At 48.8% G+C, this 21328-nt stretch overlaps 1 protein-coding gene across 2 annotated transcripts in view; it reads right to left on the bottom strand.

Moving 5' to 3' along the window:
• The window catches only part of rrm1 (ribonucleotide reductase M1 polypeptide), a 38578-nt gene extending 20910 nt beyond the window's left edge, over nt 1-17668 (bottom strand). Inside the window, exons 1-8 of one of the 2 annotated variants that reach the window (XM_069892262.1) lie at nt 17562-17668; nt 7258-7346; nt 5756-5933; nt 4273-4373; nt 4021-4080; nt 3903-3942; nt 2297-2459; nt 1273-1414 (exon numbers count right to left, since the gene is read on the bottom strand). In XM_069892262.1, the coding sequence (XP_069748363.1) occupies nt 1273-1414; nt 2297-2459; nt 3903-3942; nt 4021-4080; nt 4273-4373; nt 5756-5933; nt 7258-7346; nt 17562-17580 (792 nt within the window). In that variant the 5' untranslated portion in view covers nt 17581-17668. Of the gene's footprint in view, nt 1-1272; nt 1415-2296; nt 2460-3902; nt 3943-4020; nt 4081-4272; nt 4374-5755; nt 5934-7257; nt 7347-7657; nt 7774-17561 lie in introns of those variants that run through there. The other variant, XM_069892261.1, reaches the window with a different exon arrangement.
• Nucleotides 17669-21328: the final 3660 nt, after the last annotated feature.

Below are 21328 nucleotides of genomic sequence, written 5' to 3'. Positions count from 1 at the left end.
CCCCCTCCACCATCAGACTCCTCAGCAACGAACTCAATCAGGGACTCATTTAAGGACTCTTGCGTTCTTCATTGATTTTTTTTTTTTTTAAATCACTGAATTAGTTTTTTATCTGTTTACAGTTCTTTATTTGTTTAGATATATACGCTGTGTACTTTTTTTTGCACCACCAATAAGTGGTAATTCTGCCTCGCCCGCAGAAAAAGGATCTCAGGGTTGTATGCAATGTTATGTATGTACTCTGACAATAAATCTGAAATACGAATCTATTAAAGCTGGGGTTGCATGGGAGGCAGGAACTAGAGAAGAGCAGAGATCTGAGTGGGCTAATTAATCTAGAGCCCAAAACACTTTGTGGGCCACATATGGAAAAAAACAATGAGCCACAGGCCAGTTACCAGTTACGCTGCAAGGAAGTGTTTTTAGAGCAGAAAACCCAGTGCCATCAAAAATTTAGTTTCTATCAAAATACTACTGAATAGTTTAACTGTTGACATTACAGTAGTTTATTGATGTATTGCATATTTCTGTCAATATTTTGAACCTGCTGCTCTTGAATTGAATTTAAATGAATACTTTAAAGCTCTCATTCACACGCAATTCAAATAAGAGGAGAAAAGATCAAGGGACAAGAGCAGTCTCCAACATTTCTCCACAAGTCTCAGTGAATACAGTTAATGGCCAAAATGTCCATCTTATTGATTACGATGCAATGTGTAAATCTGTAGATAGGCTATTAAAGTTAACAGATTCTTTGCAAATCAAATACAGTTCCCCATGATTTCTGAGAAAAGTATTCATTTTCCCCACTGTGTCTGAAATTCGCAACACTCCCTTGCTATTTTTGGGCTTTTCGGCTCCGCCATGTTTAATAACCTGAGCTAAACGTTTTTTTTTTTAAAAACTGAGGTGAATATTTTTACCGATGAGTAACATTTCAACAGTCTAGTAGTTGTTCAAAATGACAGCGACATCTAGTGCTGAAACTAAGAAGTGCAATGTCCATACACTGCAATTTATTGTTAGAGACAGGTCATGTTCCACTATTTTCAAAATTCACCCTGGGCCACTTAAAAATGGGCAACAGGCAGCAGTTGGCCCGCAGTCCATAGTTACACTACCCCTACTCTTTCGGATTTGGACACCAGAAAAAGGCTAGCCCATTTTTACTAATCCTCCACGCCGTTGTTCAAAAGCCCCCATTTCTCAACAATGTGAATCTGAAGCACAGCAGATCTCACACACACCCCCCCCCCAACTCATCATACTCACGCCTGCAATGTAACTTCCTGTCGCTCGGATGCAGCTCACAGCAACACCAATGCCCCCAGCAGATTTGGAAATCAGAGCACACTGCTTCAAGGTGTCGTAAATCCCTTCAATGCTGTCATCCCTCATGGCCAGCAGGAAGCAGCTGGAAGGCAAAGAGCAGTCTAAGCAAGTGTATTAGACTGGAGAGCCTTCACAAACCCGTCAGATGACTGAAGGAGTTCACAAGTGGTGCAAAGAAAAAAAGCAGCTTTAGTTCAAAAGTGGTAGGAATAATCAGATCACAGAGCATCAGGATAAGTACAAGGCAAGATCTATTATTGAAATTTGTCGAGGTGCCCCAGAAAACAGCACAGGAGAGCATCACTTTAACCAGTCCAGTGTTAGAATGAAGTTGTGGGGAGCAGAACAGTGCCACAGCTCCAGAGACCTAGGTTTGCTGCTGACCTCTGCAGCTGTGTGGAGTCTGCATGTTCTTCCTGTGAGTGACCATCTCCCTTTGGTCTACCTAGCCATGCCAGTTGGTTAACTGGCTAATGAAAACCACCTCGAGTGGCAGAAGAATCAGGAATTGAAGGGCACAAGAGGATAGAGAATTGAATGTGATGCAAGTGCTCGGAGAGCTAGTACATACTCAAAGGGTCAAGTGTCTTTTTATGGTAGGTGAATCATACAAAACACAAGAGAAAACACAACTGGCCTCCCTGACAGCCATTATCAATGGACATGCTGTGGCACTGTATGGAGATAGTGAAATCAGGTAAAGACAGAACAATATTTCCAAAGTTGTTTTCAGTTGTTAACAGTGCAATTAACCAAATCACTGAATCTGGAGGTGTGAGATAATGCAAGGAATCTAGTCACACTGACATTTTCCAATTATAAGAATTGGACATAATTGCCTTATTAATAATAAATTAACATTCCCATTGTGTGAAAACTTTGAACCACAAGCCTGGGCATCAAAGATCAGGAAGTCAGAGCTAGACAGTGAAGAGTTGAGCCTTGGAGAGCAGAAGGACTGTACCTGGAGAGCTGAGGCCTGTTGGTGCCAGCATTGAACAGGGTGGGAGAAGCATGAGTGAACCACTTCTCAGATAGAAGGTTGTAGGTTTCAATGGCAGCGTCAATGTCTTGTTTGTGGATCCCCACCGAGACTCTCATCAGCATGTGCTGCGGACGCTCAGCAACTGGAAAAGAGCACGAATCAGAGTGGGGACCAACATCAATACAAAGATGAGCAGAAGGAAACTCATTCAGCAGCAAGAACCTGCTTGACTGTTGGAAGGTGCAGCCAACTGGATTGGAATCGGTTTCAGATTAGTTTTCAACCACAGAACATCTTTCACTTCATTGGTTCTCTTATTCATCTGCCATGACCTTAAAACTATTTAAAGTCACACATCCACAAAGAACAACTGAAGCAGAGTTGAGGCTCAGCTGTCAAAATACTTCACTGCATTCGCCTTGATCCTGCATGAGTAAAAAACCTCCCCTCCATATTTGTGTATTTCACTCAATCCAGCATCTGCAGATGACCTTGTCTTGCCCCACTGTTTCAATCAAGACACCTCCTACCAATTTTCACCAAGACTACACGGTCCAGGCTTTCCTCACAAGGCAGCGCCAAGTCAACCCTAGATTAATTGCTTTCCACACATTTAAATCCTTAAGGAGACCAACACTGACTAGAGTACTCTCTATGTGATCTCATAATGCCCAAGAAAACAGAAGCATCACCTCCAAACTTTTTAAATTCCATTTCCCTTGCCATAGAGCAGTCTATTAGCTGTTCCAATCCCATGCTGCACAATGGGTTCTGGTGGCGGCCACAGGGCGGCAGCTGGGCAGAGTGGAAAGATGGATCCATATAACCATATACTGCACAGAACAGGCCAGTTTGGCCCTACTAGTCCATGCCGGAACAAATCCCCACCCTTCTTGTCCCACTGACCAGCACTTGGTCCATACCCCTCCAATCCTCTCCCCTCCATGTAATTATCCAGTCTTTCCTTAAATGTAAATAACGTCCTTGCTTCAACCACCTCTGCCGGAAGCTTATTCCACATCCCAACCACCCTTTGTGTGAAGAAATTTCCCCTCATGTTCCCCTTATAACTTTCCCCCTGCAATCTCAAACCATGGCCTCTGGTTTGAATCTCCCCCACTCTTAATTGAAAAAGCCTATCCACGTTGACTCTCTCTGTCCCTTTTAAAATCTTGAACACCTCCATCAAATCCCCCCTCAATCTTCTACGCTCCAGAGTAAAAAGCCCCAGGCTGCTCAACCTTTCTCTGCAACTCAAATGAATGAATGACAGGGCAGACTCTGGGCTTTCTGCGATGTCTCATGGACTTCTGGACACAGGCCTTTTGTGAATTATGCCACAAGATTCTTCTGCTACCATAACATTTAGTTTTTATTCTTACTCATTCATATTTATTCCTACATATCTGTAGAGTTGTCCTTTTCCCCATAATATTGCCCATTTGTCAGATCTTTGCCCAAGCAGGATTTTCACATTATTTTCCAACCTCCTAGGTGCTAATGCATTAACTACTTCACGAGCCACATCCTTTAAGACTTTAAAGACCCAAAAGGATGAATCCAGTGTTTTTTGAGAAGACGTTACCTTTTCCATTGATCTTCAGCAGATAAGAACGTTCCAGTGTCTGTGTAAAGAAAATGAATGAATAAGGCAACTCAGAAAAGGCTGCTGTAACAAAGTGTGTGAACAACAGAAAGCCTACCTTGAATCCAAAGAAATTGTAGGAAAAGTCCCGGTCATAGATGATGGCAGAATTCAGGCGCTAAAGAAGCAGAACAGATCATCTTAATTCTATTCTGTGGAATTCTAAATCTATGACAAGCAAAGACCGACAGCTTGGTGAACAATGACCAAAAACATAGGTCCAGCCAGTCTCTCCAAACCTAACTATTAAAACAGTTTCAACAGCTAGAGATTCTACCTTACCCCAAATCTGAAGGGCAAATGTACTTACATCTTTATTTTCAAGCACAATATCCAAAGTTTCCTTGGAAATCATGGGTGAATGGCTATTAGTCAGAGGGCTCACATAGTGATACAGATCTTCCATGACCTCTAGAAAAGAGTCAGGAAATGCAAATGAGTGGCAGCCAATCAGCCACAAAAACAACTCACAGTAATAGCAAAAGCTTTAATTAAATCAGCAATGTCAAACGACCAAAAAAAATGATCAATTGGCAGACATGGAAAGAGATCTGGGCAGAGATCAGTTATAAATGCAAGCAGAAAACAGCTGGTGCTTAATCTGGACAGGTGATGTGATGCACTTTGGGACATCATATGTTAAAGAAAGATATACAATAAATGGTAGGACTCTTGAGAGCATCAATTTAGAGGGATCTTGGGTCACAACCCCATAGCTCCTCGAATGTGGCCGCACGAGTGGTTAGATGGTAATGGCAGCATATGGCAAAACTAAGAACTTCACTGTTTCAGTACAATAAGCTGAAACTTAACCTAAAAGTTGGCAAGTCATGCTGTGGTGTACAAATCTTTGGCTGGGCCACATTTGGAGCTCTATGGGATTCCACAATTGGAAGGATGCAGTAAAGGTTAACCAAGATTGCCTGGATGAGATTATTTGCTGTTAACACAGGTTAAACTGTCAAAGGCTTATTGGATGGAAGCATACAAGTTGATTGGCAAAGATTGGGTAATTAGGGAATTAAACAAGTCAACAGATGCTGGAGAACTGTAACTTATGCTGTATGTCTAAATTTAAATCGACAAAGATAAATGCTGGAGAAAGTTAGCAGGTCATGCAGTCAACATCTCATGTCCAAGCCCTTCATCGGGATTGCAAAGATCAGGCAAATGGACGAATCAGGTGGGGGGGAGGGGGAGCGGGGAAAGAAAGAAGGAAGGAAGGCGCACAGGCCGAGGTGTTAGGTAAATTACAGTGGGAGGGGAAAATAAAAGAAAGGAGCTAAGTGATAGGGGAAATTGGCAGAGGGGTGAGATGTACGAGACAAGTTTATTTTTCACCCCCCCCCCCCCCCCCGGCGAGGTAGAAGCAAATAAAAAAAACCCAAGGCATTTAGACAGATACACAAAGGAATGGATGGAGATGGACCATGATCAGTCAAACAAGATTTGTTTAACTTGGCATCACAAGCCAAAGTGAACAATAATATCTCGTGTAATATTCCCTCACTGAATATAGAATGGGGAGAAAATATTCCCATGCCAGGATATCAAAAACAAGGCGGCTTAGGCTTATGTTCGAAAAGGGATTTAAAGACAATTTTTAAAAAAACTACTTGGAATAACTCATGTCGCATGTCAGGGGTGATGGAATGACAAACATTTAGAGAGGAACTTGAATAGAAAAAGTGTAGAAGCATAAAGGCCTACTGTGGGCAGATGGGTAAAAAGGTCAGCATGGGCCAATTCTGCCCTCTACAACTTAAGTGGGCTGTCAACCTCACATTACTCACCTGAGAACATCTTCTTGGTTTCCTTGTGGAGATTGGAGACTGCAATCCGTGCAGCTAGAATGGCATAGTCCGGATGTTTAGTTGTCATGGTAGCAGCAGTCTCTGCTGCCAATGTATCCAACTCGACTGTTGTAACCCCACTGTACAGGCCCTGAATTACCTTCATCGTAATCTGTGCCTGAAGAACAAACCCAATCAGTATCAACACAGTCTGATCTCTATTTGGTGGAGAAGCATTTAATTTGCTGCTCTCTTTCATAAAATCTCCCCAGGATTAGGGTTAGGGTTATCCAAAGCCTGTTTGAAGACTAAGCTTCTGAAGCACCCATTAAAACTCCCACATGCTCCAAAGCACTTTACAACCAGTTGATTTTCTTTTTAAAAATGTGGTCAGTTTGGGCTTGTTAAAAAGTGGGATCATTTTGGGAAGACTTGAATATACTGGGACAAATTATGAAGCTACAGAGACCACAAGATCCCAAAATATTTTTGCTTGGTGAAGTTAGATAAATATCAATGAAAATTTGTGTGTAGCAATATCAGTGGCACAAAAATGTTTGGCAGCAACATGGAAGTCAGATCATTTTAAGGTTGGATAGATGGTATATGGAAATTCGAAATAGTATACCTTTGGAAAAAATTACTTATAATTTAAGGAATCAGCCTGAGAATTTTTGTACGACTTGGAAACCATCTATGGATTTCATCAATAAGAGTCTGTCCACATTGTCCATAATACCCATTTCCCCCAATATGTACAGGGTAGAATAATATCTTAGGAATATACAAATAGTGAATGATAAATAAATTCAGGTGTTTTTTTCTTTTGGGGAAGGCGAGGGATAAAATAAAAAAATTATATAATTTTGTATTTTTATTACATTGTATGAAGAATTATAAGTAAGCATTGATGCAAATGAAAAATAAAATTTTCAAAAAAGTGTGATCAGTGCTGCAATGGCAAACCAGAGAGCCAATTAGTGGATTGCAATTTTCACGCAAAGTAATCACACAAAGCTAACATTAGTGGGATGATACATGCTCAATATCTTGGGAGATTCCCCGTGAACAAAGTGGTGGAACCTTTACCCAGGCCCGAGAGAGGCAGCAGTCGCAATAGTGCTGACATCTGAAATGATACAAACTTCATAGGAATCAGTCCCTGATTCTGTCACCCACTCCACAGAGTTAGCACCTCTAAGCAAGGTTACTGTAGCTATGAAACTTTGGCCTGCCTGGGCAGGAGGGTCCCATCAACTCCAGATGGCAGTGTTTTGCTACAACACTGAATATTGGCCACAAATGTACTTCAACTACTGCAAAGCACTTTGGGATGTTGCAAGGACAGGAAAGACAACATGGACTGGTTTGCCGCTGTTCCCAATTGTTCATCTTTTAAGTGACATTTACCCTGTGATCAAAGGTAGAGTTCAAGCATGTTTATGAAATAATTCAATTTTAGAATTGGTTTCTGGTCGATAAGAGAAAGATGATGAACTCACTGGATCAACAAATTCAGGGTTCAGGCCATAGCACAGTTTCTGAATCCGGGAAGTAATCTTGTCAAACATGACTTTCTCCTGATGACCATCTGAAAAGCAGGAGACCATAGATTACACATCATTTTATTTGAACAGTAACAACATGTCAGTTACACCAGTTTTGGGGTGAAAGTTGGTCATGCAGCATGGCCCGTGACATCCATGCCAATCAGTGGGAAGTATTCCAACTGAGGTCTGACTAAGGGTTTATATAAAGTTGGATTTATAACCTGCCAGCTCTTGAATTCAATGCCACAAATAACAAATCCCATATTAATTCTGAGCCACATTATTTATCCTTTTTACTTCAAATAATTCAAAGATTGTCAGATAGAATATGCTCTTGACAAAATTATTCTACCTTGATTAGTTCCTGCCTTTCCAATCATTAATCAAAATTTGCTCCATTAACTTCTCTACTGGTGTTACTGGGCTCACAGGTCTGAAATGTCCCATAACATTCCAGTTGAGTAATTATCAACCAACATTTGGCACTTCAGTTCCTATAGATCAAAGATAAGGCAAAGTTAGAAAACAGATGTTCCGAGGGCACAGCCAGATTAAGAGATTGGGTGCCAATAGTGAAACAGAAATCATCTCAATCATTTTAAGCATTAGTCGGACAACCAGCAGCCTACCAGATGATTGAATCTAGCCCGATCTGAAGCATTAGCCACAACAACCTTCATATTTACCCATTCAGTCTAGGGTAGCCAAATAGATATTTTCACAACACATTGAGATTCCAGGTTCAACAGAACCCAACAAATGGTCTGATAGCTTGTAACAACATTGGCTTGTCCGTACCAGAGAAAGACTCAGGCCACCTTCCAAAGCTTATCCCTCTACTCCCTTCTCCTTCACATCTGCCCTGCCACCCCACACCTGGCCCTGGGAGTTATATACATGTCCAATTTTTACAGATGATTTTGTCCATGTCAGACATCACAGACCCTAGACCACTCCATCGAGGACATCTACATGAGACGGTGTCTTAAAAGAAGCCTCTAATCTCGAGGACCCCCACCACCCAGGCCATGCCCTCTTCACTCTGCTACCATTGGGAAAAGGTACAGGAGCCCAAAGACAAGCACCCAGGGGCACAAGGACAGCTTCTTCCCCACTGCCATAGATTCCTCAATAATCAATGAACCAGACACTGCCTCACATTTTGTGCATTTTTATGGTAATCGTTGTAAGATGGTTATAATATGAATGTTTGCCCTATGACGCTGCCACAAACAACCAATTTCATGACTTGTTCGTGACAATAAATTCTGATTCTGAATATACAAAAAATTAACATGGCAACCGAAACTCCACACTTAAATCAAAAGCAAACAAGACAGACAAGAACCAATATTTAGCACTCCAGTTCTTATGGATCATCAAAGAGGAACAAATTTTGCCTCGTGAGAACCAAGTTACACATGTTGGATTTCTGAATTTAACACAAGTTGACAAAGGTAGAGCATTCCTGAGAAACCATTCATAAACTGTAAATTCGTAAAGTGAAGACCCATTGACCAGTATGGAAGGCAATTTTTGTAAAAGTGAAAACCCATTATAAACATAATTTCTTCTTATAAGCGAACTTTCATAATTCAAGTATTCATAAAGCTGGGTTCAGACACTATTTTTCTTTTCTTTGCCTTGGCTTCACGGACGAAGATTTATGGAGGGGTATGTCCACGTCTGCTGCAGGCTCGTTGGTGACTGACAAGTCCGATGCGGGACAGGCAGGCACAGTTGCAAGGAAAAATTGGTTGGTTGAGGTTGGGTGTTGGGTTTTTCCTCCTTTGTCTTTTGTCAGTGAGGTGGGCTCTGCGGTCTTCTTCAAAGGAGGTTGCTGCCCGCCAAACTGTGAGGCGCCAAGATGCACAGTTGGAGGCGAGATCAGCCCACTGGCGGTGGTCAATGTGGCAGGCACCAAGAGATTTCTTTAAGCAGTCCTTGTATCTCTTCTTTGGTGCACCTCTGTCTCAGTGGCCAGTGGAGAGCTCGCCATAGACACGATCTTGGGAAGGCGACGGTCCTCCATTTTGGAGACGTGACCCACCCAGCGCAGTTGGGTCTTCAGCAGCACGGATTCGATGCTTGCGGACTCTGCCAGCTCGAGTACTTCGATGTTGGTGATGAAGTCATTCCAATGAATGTTGAGGATGGAGCGGAGACTATACTATAATGTTCAGTTAATATCACGTTCATATGACACACAATATCGTATATATCCAAACAAGAACAAAGCTACAAAATTAAGTATTACTGAGTATTCATCTATCCTTTTCTATTTATATTTTTCTTGCCTCATGGAATATGTTCATTTAAATGATATTATTGCACCTGAAATTCAGAGAATCTGTACATGTTGCTGCATTAACTCATTATAGACTAGGTTCTGAGATAAATAATTTCTGATACAATAAGAAAGTGAGTAGACTACACATTCTAATATGCACTACAAAAAAAGCAGACTAACCTCAATAGCCCCTTTCAAATTGCAGCACCTGCCCTTCTGGGACCCAAGTACGATTACTCAGGCAAAGGTGATGGAAGTAATTTTTTAAATTGTCAACCTGGCAATTTAAGGGGGAATCCGACCCCCACAATGACATGTCACACACTCAATGATACAATATAATTGGTTACACAGGCTATATATCATGCCCCAAAAGTTAAATAAATGGGATCCAACATTATCAGATAGATGTTTTTGCTGTAAGGAGGAAACTGGAACAACATTACATGCAATTTGGGCATGTGAGAAAGTAAAAAAGTTTTGGGAAGATCTAAATCCGGTATTAAATAGCACAAAAATTATTATGATAGCCTTAGCTGTAGCAAAAAAATGTATAATGTCAACTTGGAAATTAGAAGAGAGCCTGAGAGTACAGCAATGGTACATGGAAATGAATGAATGCATTCCATTGGAAAAAAAATAACATATAATCTAAAAAATAAAGTCACATTATTTGAACAAATTTGGGAACCATACATGGAACAGAGAGGTCCTACCGCGGACCTCCACCCCCTAAAATGATAGAATGAGAAGACAACAAAATGAACTGACCCAGTGTGTAAAAGTAGATGACACAATTTTCTTGTTTATTTTCATTGTGTGATGACATTGTTTAATGGGTTTATTGTATTGTATATGTTGAACATTTAGTGGGTAGGGAGGGGGATGGGAAGGTAGGGGGGAAAAGAGGAGAAAATGACACTATGTATATTCAAGAGGGAAATGTTTGTGTGTATTTTGGTTAATATGGTTCATAGTGTGTACTGCCAGATGTTCAGATGCTGACACAAGCATGACATCACTGGAATAAGCAGGTTGGCCAATTTAATTTTCAAATCAGCTAAGTTTAACTGGGATCCCTGACGACCTCTGAGGTAGGTCAGTGACCCAGTTGGACCCTGTCTAACTGCCGCATAACTGGGCAAATTGCCCCATTTTACACAGTAGTTTGAAAGGGCCTAAAGACACCCACCAACCAGGCCATGCCCTCTTCACTCTGCTACCATTGGGAAAAGGTTCAGGAGCCTAAGGATGAGCACAAGAACAGCTTCTTCCCCACTGCCAATAGATTCCTCAATAATCAATGAACCAACCCTGCCAAAATAGATGATTTCTTGCTTTCATTGAAACTATCAAATTTGGATCAGAATGAACATCTGTTCGGACTGGGGCCGCCGCCACACACACACATATTTATATATATATATATATATATATATATATATATATATCTTTTCTTTCTTTGGCTTGGCTTCGCGGACGAAGATTTATGGAGGGGGTAAAAAGTCCACGTCAGCTGCAGGCTCGTTTGTGGCTGGCAAGTCCGATGCGGGACAGGCAGACACGATTGCAGCGGTTGCAAGGGAAAATTGGTTGGTTGGGGTTGGGTGTTGGGTTTTTCCTCCTTTGCCTTTTGTCAGTGAGGTGGGCTCTGCGGTCTTCTTCAAAGGAGGTTGCTGCCCGCCAAACTGTGAGGCGCCAAGATGCACGGTTTGAGGCGTTATCAGCCCACTGGCGGTGGTCAATGTGGCAGGCACCAAGAGATTTCTTTAGGCAGTCCTTGTACCTTTTCTTTGGTGCACCTCTGTCACGGTGGCCAGTGGAGAGCTCGCCATATAACACGATCTTGGGAAGGCGATGGTCCTCCATTCTGGAGACGTGACCCATCCAGCGCAGCTGGATCTTCAGCAGCGTGGACTCGATGCTGTCGACCTCTGCCATCTCGAGTACTTCAACGTTAGGGGTGTGAGCGCTCCAATGGATGTTGAGGATGGAGCAGAGACAACGCTGGTGGAAGCGTTCTTGGAGCCGTAGGTGGTGCCGGTAGAGGACCCATGATTCGGAGCCGAACAGGAGTGTGGGTATGACAACGGCTCTGTATACGCTTATATTTGTGAGGTTTTTCAGTTGGTTGTTTTTCCAGACTCTTTTGTGTAGTCTTCCAAAGGCGCTATTTGCCTTGGCGAGTCTGTTGTCTATCTCATTGTCGATCCTTGCATCTGATGAAATGGTGCAGCCGAGATAGGTAAACTGGTTGACCGTTTTGAGTTTTGTGTGCCCGATGGAGATGTGGGGGGGCTGGTAGTCATGGTGGGGAGCTGGCTGATGGAGGACCTCAGTTTTCTTCAGGCTGACTTCCAGGCCAAACATTTTGGCAGTTTCCGCAAAGCAGGACGCCAAGCGCTGAAGAGCTGGCTCTGAATGGGCAACTAAAGCGGCATCATCTGCAAAGAGTAGTTCACGGACAAGTTTCTCTTGTGTCTTGGTGTGAGCTTGCAGGCGCCTCAGATTGAAGAGACTGTCATCCGTGCGGTACCGGATGTAAACAGCGTCTTCATTGTTGGGGTCTTTCATGGCTTGGTTCAGCATCATGCTGAAGAAGATTGAAAAGAGGGTTGGTGCGAGAACACAGCCTTGCTTCACGCTATTGTTAATGGAGAAGGGTTCAGAGAGCTCATTGCTGTATCTGACCCGACCTTATTTATATATATATACATTTTTATATATATATATATATATATATATATATATATAAATAAATTATCTTCCTTTGTTCTGGAAGCTCGAGGACCTGGCTAGATGGAAACCTCTGCCCATAACAAGGGTGGGCAGTTAACTGTGCAAAAATGAAGGTGATGCCAAGACTACAATATCCTTTCCAAACGCTGCCCATTTTGTTGTCTCAGTGCTTCTTTAAAATGCTCAATGGATGTGTCAGAAACATTTTGTGGATTGGTAAGGTGTCCAGAATCTCCATGGAAAAGTTGACATGGGAATATAAAATGGGGAGCTTAAACCTGCCAGATTAAAAAAAATACTACTGGGTGTCCTAGATGAGGTTTGTTGCCTCATTTTTTTGAGGGGGGGGAAAAAACCCCTTCTTGGGCACAAATTAGGTTTCATGCAGTAGGAGAAAAGATAGCAGGAGAATTTAGACACAAATGAGATGCCAAATTAGTTTTGAAAAAAACCAGATAACCTCATTAAAACATGTGTGCCAGGCGTGGCAAATAAATCGATGTATTGGAGTGAGGGTGGGGTCATCTCCTGAAACACCCTTGACCCAGAACAATTCAATATACACACGACTCTGGGCAATAAGATCCTGGACACCTGGTGCCAGAAGGGGATCAGGTGTATTGAGGATCATTACTGTTCGAGCAGTTGAGGACTAAATACACCTCAACTCTGATTATCCAAAATGGTCAGGACCAGGCCCATCTCCGATAAACTTTTTTTCAGAGAACTGGACTTTTTTAAAAATATATATAGCCCTGGAGCAACAGCAAATCACTTGTAACTAAAATAACAAGGTCAGGCTTTCTGACCATTAATGTTTAATTCTCACCAAAATTAAAATGTTGGCCACCGCTGATCACTGACACTGCCCCACCAAGGTCCCGTTCATGCCGGGAGCCTGCAGCCAGCACCAGGAGCTCGACAGTCCCCAATCAGTCCGGCTCCTTAAACATTTTGGATAACTGAGGATTTTGGAGAATCAGAGTTGTACTGTACAAGTTATCAAACAGAACATTCTTCTGCTTTGTTAATTAAGATCTTTCCTAAGGGAAAAACTGGGACGAACAATGACCCTGCCCAACTGTTGTGACATGGAGACCAATTTGAAAGGGGATTATGTGTAAATTTCTCTAGAATGTATTCCATGATCCAAAGTGAAGCTGGGCTTACATTGGTCAAGGGAAAGATAGGAGTCAGACTTGGGCATAACAACTGATGAACAATAGTGGGAAGATTTGTGTTTGGAATAGCTTGACAGGAATTGTTAATGCCAGACACATGCTGTTGTAATACAATTTCTTGCATCAGTTACACCTCACACCAATAAAATTACATGTCAAAGCCTGAAATTTCATAAATGTGTTTAAGGTGTGGAGTGGAGGTAGGAACTTTTGTCCTCTCCACCTGGCTGTGTACAAGGGCGAGATCCTTCTAGGACGACTTGTGGAACACTTAAGAGAAAAAAAATTAGAGGTGGATTGGAGAACTACAGATAAGACTGTCCAAACACCAAATTCAATTTGCCTCGTCGGTAGCCAGGAACTGTATAGTGGTTACGTGGAAGTCCAATTCCCAACTAAAATCACATGATGGAATATGGAAGTACAGGGTTGCATTCCCCTGGAGAAAATCACCATCAGAATTTATGGAAGAGATAGGACACATTCATTGAAGTGTGGCAACCGAATCTGAGGCACATCAATGCACAGATATAATTCCCACCCCAAATAAGAGAATAAACAATTCACCCTAGCAGGTAAATGATTAAGTATATGACATGGGGAATGTGGTGCAGATGATGTGTTTTTCCTCGACCTGTTTTTATTTAATATCTGCGGTCCTCTAGCTTCGAGAAGGATCATCACCTTTGCCAGTCTTTAGATGTCTGTATGTTTATATAATTTAAGGGATAGGGAGGGAGTAAGGAGGGGAAACAAAGACTCTGTAAATCATATGTGGAAAGAGAATGTAATATTTTGTTTATTGAATTGAAACAAGTCTTTGGAAAATTAAAAAATATTCAAAATAATCTGTGGACCAAAGACACTGCATTACTACCTTTTGGGTACTATTTTGAAATAGTAATGTTGTAAGGTGGTTATATGTTTGCAGTCTGGTGCTGCAAAGCACCGAATTTCATGACCTGTTCATGAATATAAATTTCACTTCTATTTTATCCAATTCTAAGAGAGTTTTTTCTCCTTTCAGGGCAGGGCTGAACTGGGGCAAAGGCAGTGCATCAGTTGTTCCCAGGCAGCCTGGAGAGTCAGTTGTTGGGTTTATTCAAGACAGATTGGTAGCCCTCTGGATATCACAGGAAGCCTGGGGATGTGGCCAAAGCACCATACTCATTCATTTTGCTTTCCCCTTTTTCTTCTGGCTCTTTACCTATTCTGCCCAGTCACAATGAGCTTGTTAGGTTGATACAAATGGTGACAGCGCCGGTTCCCAAACCCCCGATCTGCGTCTTCAGTGGAGCAGGTTGGACAGCCAGCTCACCACACTCTCCCTGGGGTCAGGAGCTGGCTCGGTCCACTTTCCACCTGGTGAGCCGGGCCGTTTTCAGGCGTATCGGCACAGTGATTGGCTCACCCACTTCCCGGACACCGGCTGCTGCAGCACACGCCTCCCACCCACTCAAGGTGAGCCGAACTCCCGCTTTCACCACCAGCAACAAGGGAGCAGCCGTTTCCCCGCCACACAATGCCGTGGTCCCAAAACCAGTCCAACAAGGAAGAGAGGGCAGGCCAGCAGCCGGCAGCAACTCCCTCTGCCCTCCCCCAGTTCCAAAACAACATTGAGCAGGTCATCCTCCACCGCTCAACAAGGTTGCTGATGAGGCAACACCTCCCCAATGATCAGAATCAGGATGAACAAGTCATGAGATTCAGGGTTTGCTGCAGCATCATAGTGGAAACATTCATATTCTAACCATCTTACTACTTTAATAATGCAGAAAAGTGAGACTGTGTCTTTGGTTCATTGATGACAGCAGGAAAGCTGTCCTTGGGCCACTGGGTACTGTCTTCAGTCTCCTGTACCTTTTCCCTGATGGTGGCAGAGGGCTCGGCCTGAGGGGTGGGGTCTTTGACAGTAGAGGCTGCTTTATAAAGACCCCACCTCATGTCAATGTCTTTGATGGAGTGAAGTCTGGTGCCTGTGATGTCGCAGGTTGAGTTAACAACCCTGTTTATTCTTGTCCTGAGAGTTGGCACCTCCATACCAGGCAGTGATGCAACCAGCTAGAAGTTTATGAGAGTCTTGGGTGACATAATCAATCTCCTCAAACTGCTTATGGAGTCTAGCCACTGGAGAACATTCTTTGTGAATGCATCAACAAGGAGGCTCCAGGACAGATCCTCGGAGAGGTTGACACCCAGGAATTTGTTCTTGACCCTCTCCACTACTGAGCCTGCGATGAGGACTGGGTCATGTTCTTCCGACTTCCTCCTTAAGTCCACAATCCCACTCCCAGCCAAAGAAATTCACCTCACTCCAAAACAGCCTGTTTCCAGTTTGTGGACTGAAACCAGAGATGCAAGAGACCAGCTTCCCCATCTGGCAATCCCATAAATGAACAAAAATTCGACAGCTTAATACCATTGACTCAGTTAGCTGAGAGAAACCACACGTTTCTGCTCTCCATATCTCCACCCTCACAGACATTGGAGACAGAGCACTCCAAATGACAAACCCCAAAGTTGGACCAGTGCAGCAGATCCTCCCAACTGTTGAGTAAAAGGTTGGAATCTGGAGCAAAATAAAAATCAACAGGTTGATTAGCACCAATGGAGGGGTAAAGTCAAGACCCTTCACAGCTGAAGGGAAAGAGGGTACCACGACATTACACGCCAGAGTGACACAAGGAATTTGGCCATTTCCCCACATTCAGTCCAGACACAGGTTCTCAACCCAAGACATGGGCAGTTCAACAGCACCAAGGTTCAGGGGTGTAGTCAAAGACAAGGAGGAACTGCTTCACCTAGTCATGAATTTGATGATGTGCCCATAGTAAAAGATGCCTCACTGACAGATTTGGAACAACAGGGAAGAGTTCTGGGGAATTGGAGCAGAACCACAGCCGTGTTCGTATTAAGCAGGCAGATGCTGCCTGGCACCTCCTCCTGCCTGGATCCACTGGTGCCTCTTCCTCATACTTTAGTCCCCTCCACCACAGATTTTTGAGTAGATGAAACACACTGCCTCGCTTTTCTCTTTTGCACATACATATTTTACAGCAATTTTGCACGTGTGATGCTGCCACAAAGGAACTTATTGTCATACAGGTTCATAACGAATTCTGACTCTTGGTTTGTCTCCGACAGCACTCGCCCCCCCCCCCCAACCAGTGGCCTCCCCTCTCGTCCCCCCCAACCAGTGGCCTCCCCTCTCGTCCCCCCCAACCAGTGGCCTCCCCTCTCGTCCCCCCCAACCAGTGGCCTCCCCTCTCGTCCCCCCCCCAACCAGTGGCCTCCCCTCTCGTCCCCCCCCAACCAGTGGCCTCCCCTCTCGTCCCGCCCCAACCAGTGGCCTCCCCTCTCGTCCCCCCCCAACCAGTGGCCTCCCCTCTCGTCCCCCCCCAACCAGTGGCCTCCCCTCTCGTCCCCCCCCAACCAGTGGCCTCCCCTCTCGTCCCCCCCAACCAGTGGCCTCCCCTCTCGTCCCCCCCCCCAACCAGTGGCCCTCCCCTCTCCCCCCCCCCAAACCACTGGCCTCCCCTCTCCCCCCCCCAAACCACTGGCCTCCCCTCTCCCCCCCCCAAACCACTGGCCTCCCCTCTCCCCCCCCCAAACCACTGGCCTCCCTCTCCCCCCCCCAAACCACTGGCCTCCCTCTCCCCCCCCCCAAACCACTGGCCTCCCCTCTCCCCCCCCCAACCAGTGGCCTCCCCTCTCGTCCCCCCCCCAACCAGTGGCCTCCCCTCTCGTCCCCCCCCAACCAGTGGCCTCCCCTCTCGTCCCCCCCCAACCAGTGGCCTCCCCTCTCGTCCCCCCCCAACCAGTGGCCTCCCCTCTCGTCCCCCCCCCCAACCAGTGGCCTCCCCTCTCCCCCCCCCCAAACCACTGGCCTCCCCTCTCGTCCCCCCCCCCCAACCACTGGGCTCCCCTCTCCCCCCCCTCCCCCAACCAGTGGCTGAACCAGGCCCGGGGCTTCACTAGCTCCATCCCGAAAGGAGACCCCGGGTCCGGCTCTCCCCCCCCACCCCCGAAGAGACCCCGGGCCGAACCTCTCTTGACGACGAACATGGCGGCAGCGGGGACGGAGCGAACAAATAACGCGCGCTCGATCTTCCCGCCACCGTATTTATTGGTGCCGTCAGTTATCGACCCCTCACACCATCCAATCACAAACAGCCAGACGGCCCTTCATCCAATCACAAACAGCCCGACGACCCTTCAGCCAATCACAGTGAAGCGAGTCATTATCCCAACGTGGTTCCCCTCCACCAATCAGAACCGCGGCTCCCAGCACAGCCTGAGGCTGCGTTGAAACATCACCTTTTTACCCCTCCCCCCTCTCCCCCTCCCCCCTCCCCCTCCCCCCTCTCCCCCTCCCCCCTCCCCTCCCCCCTCCCCTTCCCCCTCCCCTTCCCCCCTCTCCCCTTTCCCCCTCTCCCCTTTCCTCTCCCCTTCCCCCTCTCTCCCCTCTCCCCTCTCCCCTCCCCCCTCTCCCCCTCTCCCCCTCTCCCCTCCCCCCCTCTCCCCTCCCCCCCCTCTCCCCTCCCCCCCTCCCCCCTCTCCCCCTCCCCCCTCCCTCCCCCCTCCCCTTCCCCTCCCTCCCCTCTCCCCTCTCTCCCTCTCCCCTTCCCCTTCCCCTTCCCCCCTCTCCCCTCTCCCCTCTCCCTCTCCCTCTCTCCCCTTCCCCCTCTCCCCTCCCTCCCCCTTCCCCTTCCCTCCCCTCTCCCCTCTCCCCTTCCCCCCTCTCCCCTTCCCCCCTCTCCCCTCCCTCCCCCCTCCCCTTCCCCCCTCTCCCCTCCCCCTCTCCCCTCCCCTCTCCCCTCCCCCTCTCCCCTCCCTCTCCCCCTCCCCCCTCTCCCCTCCCCCTCTCCCTACCCTTCCCCCTCCCTCCCCTCCCCCCTCCGCTCCCCTCCCCCCTCCCCTTCCCCCTCCCCCTCCCCTCTCCCCTCTCCCCTTCCCCCCTCTCCCCTCTCCCCTCTCCCCTTCCCCCCTCTCCCCTCCCTCCCCCTTCCCCTTCCCTCCCCTCTCCCCTCTCCCCTTCCCCCCTCTCCCCTTCCCCCCTCCCCTTCCCCCCTCTCCCCTCCCTCCCCCTCCCCTTCCCCCCTCTCCCCTCCCCCTCTCCCCTCCCTCTCCCCCTCCCCCTCTCCCCTCCCCCTCTCCCCTCCCCTTCCCCCTCCCCTCCCCTCCCCCCTCCGCTCCCCTCCCCCCTCCCCTTCCCCCTCCCCCCTCTCTCCTCCCCTCTCCCCACATCCCCTTCCCCCCTCTCCCTCCCCTCTCCCCTCCCCTTCCCCACCTCTCTCCCCTCCCCCTCTCCCCTCCCCCCTCTCCCCTCTCCCCTCCCCCCTCTCCCTCTCCCCTCCCCCCTCTCCCCTCCCCCCTCCCCTTCCCCCCTCTCTCCCCTCCCCCCCTCTCTCCCCTCTCCCCTTCCCCCCTCTCCCCTCCCCTCTCCCCTCCCCCTCCCCCCTCTCTCCCCCTCCCCCTCTCCCTTCCCCTTCCCCCCTCTCCCCTCCCCCTCTCCCCTCCCCCTCTCCCCTCCCCCTCTCCCCTCCCCCTCATCCCCTCCCCCTCTCCCCTCCCCCTCCCCCCTCTCCCCCTCCCCCCTCTCCCCCTCCCCCCTCTCCCCCTCCCCACTCTCCCCCTCCCCCTCTCCCCCTCCCCCCTCTCCCCTCCCCCCTCTCCCCCTCCCCCCTCTCCCCCTCTCCCCCCTCTCCCCCTCCCCCCTCCCCTCCCCCCTCCCCTTCCCCCTCCCCTTCCCCCCTCCCCCCTCCCCTTCCCCCTCCCCTTCCCCCCCTCTCCCTTTCCCCTCTCCCCTTTCCTCTCCCCTTCCCCCTCTCTCCCCTCTCCCCTCTCCCTCCCCCCTCTCCCCCTCTCCCCCTCTCCCCTCCCCCCCTCTCCCCTCCCCCCTCCCCTCCCCCCCTCTCCCCTCCCCCCCTCTCCCCTTCCCCCCTCTACCCTCTCCCCCTCTCCCCTTCCCCATGAGGGACACTTGGCCTACAGATTAAAGAAAGTTCCATTCCATATTTCAAGAGAATGATGAGGAAGAGGATGGGACCAACTTCAGAACAAAAGAGGAGGTTCATGTTTGGAGTCAAAGGAAGTGGACGAGATTCTAAATGTGTACATTTCTTCAATCCTGCCACTCCTCCCTCTGTACTGCCCCTCCCACTGCGTGCCCCCAGTCCTGCCCCTCCCACAGTGGACCCCCCTCCCACAGTGGACCCCCCTCCCACAGTGGACCCCCCTCCCACAGTGGACCCCCCCTCCCACAGTGGACCCCCCTCCCACAGTGGACCCCCCTCCCACAGTGGACCCCCCTCCCACAGTGGACCCCCTCCCACAGTGGACCCCCCTCCCACAGTGGACCCCCCTCCCACAGTGGACCCCCCTCCCACAGTGGACCCCCCCTCCCACAGTGGACCCCCCTCCCACAGTGGACCCCCCCTCCCACAGTGGACCCCCCCTCCCACAGTGGACCCCCCCTCCCACAGTGGACCCCCCCCTCCCACAGTGGACCCCCCTCCCACAGTGGACCCCCCCTCCCACAGTGGACCCCCCTCCCACAGTGGACCCCCCCTCCCACAGTGGACCCCCCCTCCCCACAGTGGACCCCCCTCCCACAGTGGACCCCCCCTCCCACAGTGGACCCCCCCTCCCACAGTGGACCCCCCTCCCACAGTGGACCTCCCTCCCACAGTGGACCTCCCTCCCACAGTGGACCTCACCTCCCACAGTGGAACCCCCTCCCACAGTGGAACCCCCTCCCACAGTGGACCCCCCCTCCCACAGTGGACCCCCCCTCCCACAGTGGACCCCCCCTCCCACAGTGGACCCTCCCTCCCACAGTGGACCCCCCCCACAGTGGACCCCCCCTCCCCACAGTGGACCCCCCCTCCCACAGTGGACCCCCCCTCCACAGTGGACCCACCCTCCACAGTGGACCCACCCCTCCACAGTGGACCCCCCCCTCCCACAGTGGACCCCCCCCTCCCACAGTGGACCCACCCTCCCACAGTGGACCCCCCTCCCACAGTGGACCCCCCCCTCCCACAGTGGACCCCCCCCTCCCACAGTGGACCCCCCCTCCCACAGTGGACCCCCCCTCCCACAGTGGACCCCACTCCCACAGTGGACCCCCCCTCCCACAGTGGACCCCCCCTCCCACAGTGGACCCCCCCCTCCCACAGTGGACCCCCCCTCCCACAGTGGACCCCCCTCCCACAGTGGACCCCCTGTACTTCCCTTCCCACAGTGTGACTCACATCTGTACCGCCCTCCCACAAGATGACCCCGCTCTCTGTACTGCCTCTCCCACAGGGTGACTCCCACTCTCTGTACTGCCCTTCCCACAGGGTGACTCCCTTCTCTGTACTACCCCTTCCACAGTGTTACTTCCCCGTGTACTGCCCCTCCCACACCCCTCTCTACCGCCCCTTCCCCAGGGTGTCCCTCCTGTGTACTGCCCCTTCCCAGGGTGACCCCCCCCTCTCTACTTCCTCTTCCCTAGTGTGATCTCCCTGTGTAGTGCCCCTTCCACAGTGTGACCTCCATGTGTACTGCCCCTACCACTGTGTGAACACCCCTCTCTGTACTGCCCCTTCCTCAGGGTGACCCCCCTCTCTACTGCCCCTTCCCCAGGGTGACCTCCCTGTGTACTGTCCCTTCCCCAGGGTGACCTCCCTGTGTACTGCCCCTTCCCCAGGGTGACCTCCCTGTGTACTGCCCCTTCCCCAGGGTGACTCCCTGTGTACTGCCCTTCCCCAGGGTGACCTCCCTGTGTACTGCCCTTCCCCAGGGTGACCTCTCTGTGTACTGCCCA

This window comes from Narcine bancroftii, chromosome 7 (genome assembly GCF_036971445.1).
Source record: "Narcine bancroftii isolate sNarBan1 chromosome 7, sNarBan1.hap1, whole genome shotgun sequence".
Classification (NCBI taxonomy): Eukaryota; Metazoa; Chordata; class Chondrichthyes; order Torpediniformes; family Narcinidae; genus Narcine; species Narcine bancroftii.
This window is presented reverse-complemented; position numbering and strand designations above follow the sequence as displayed.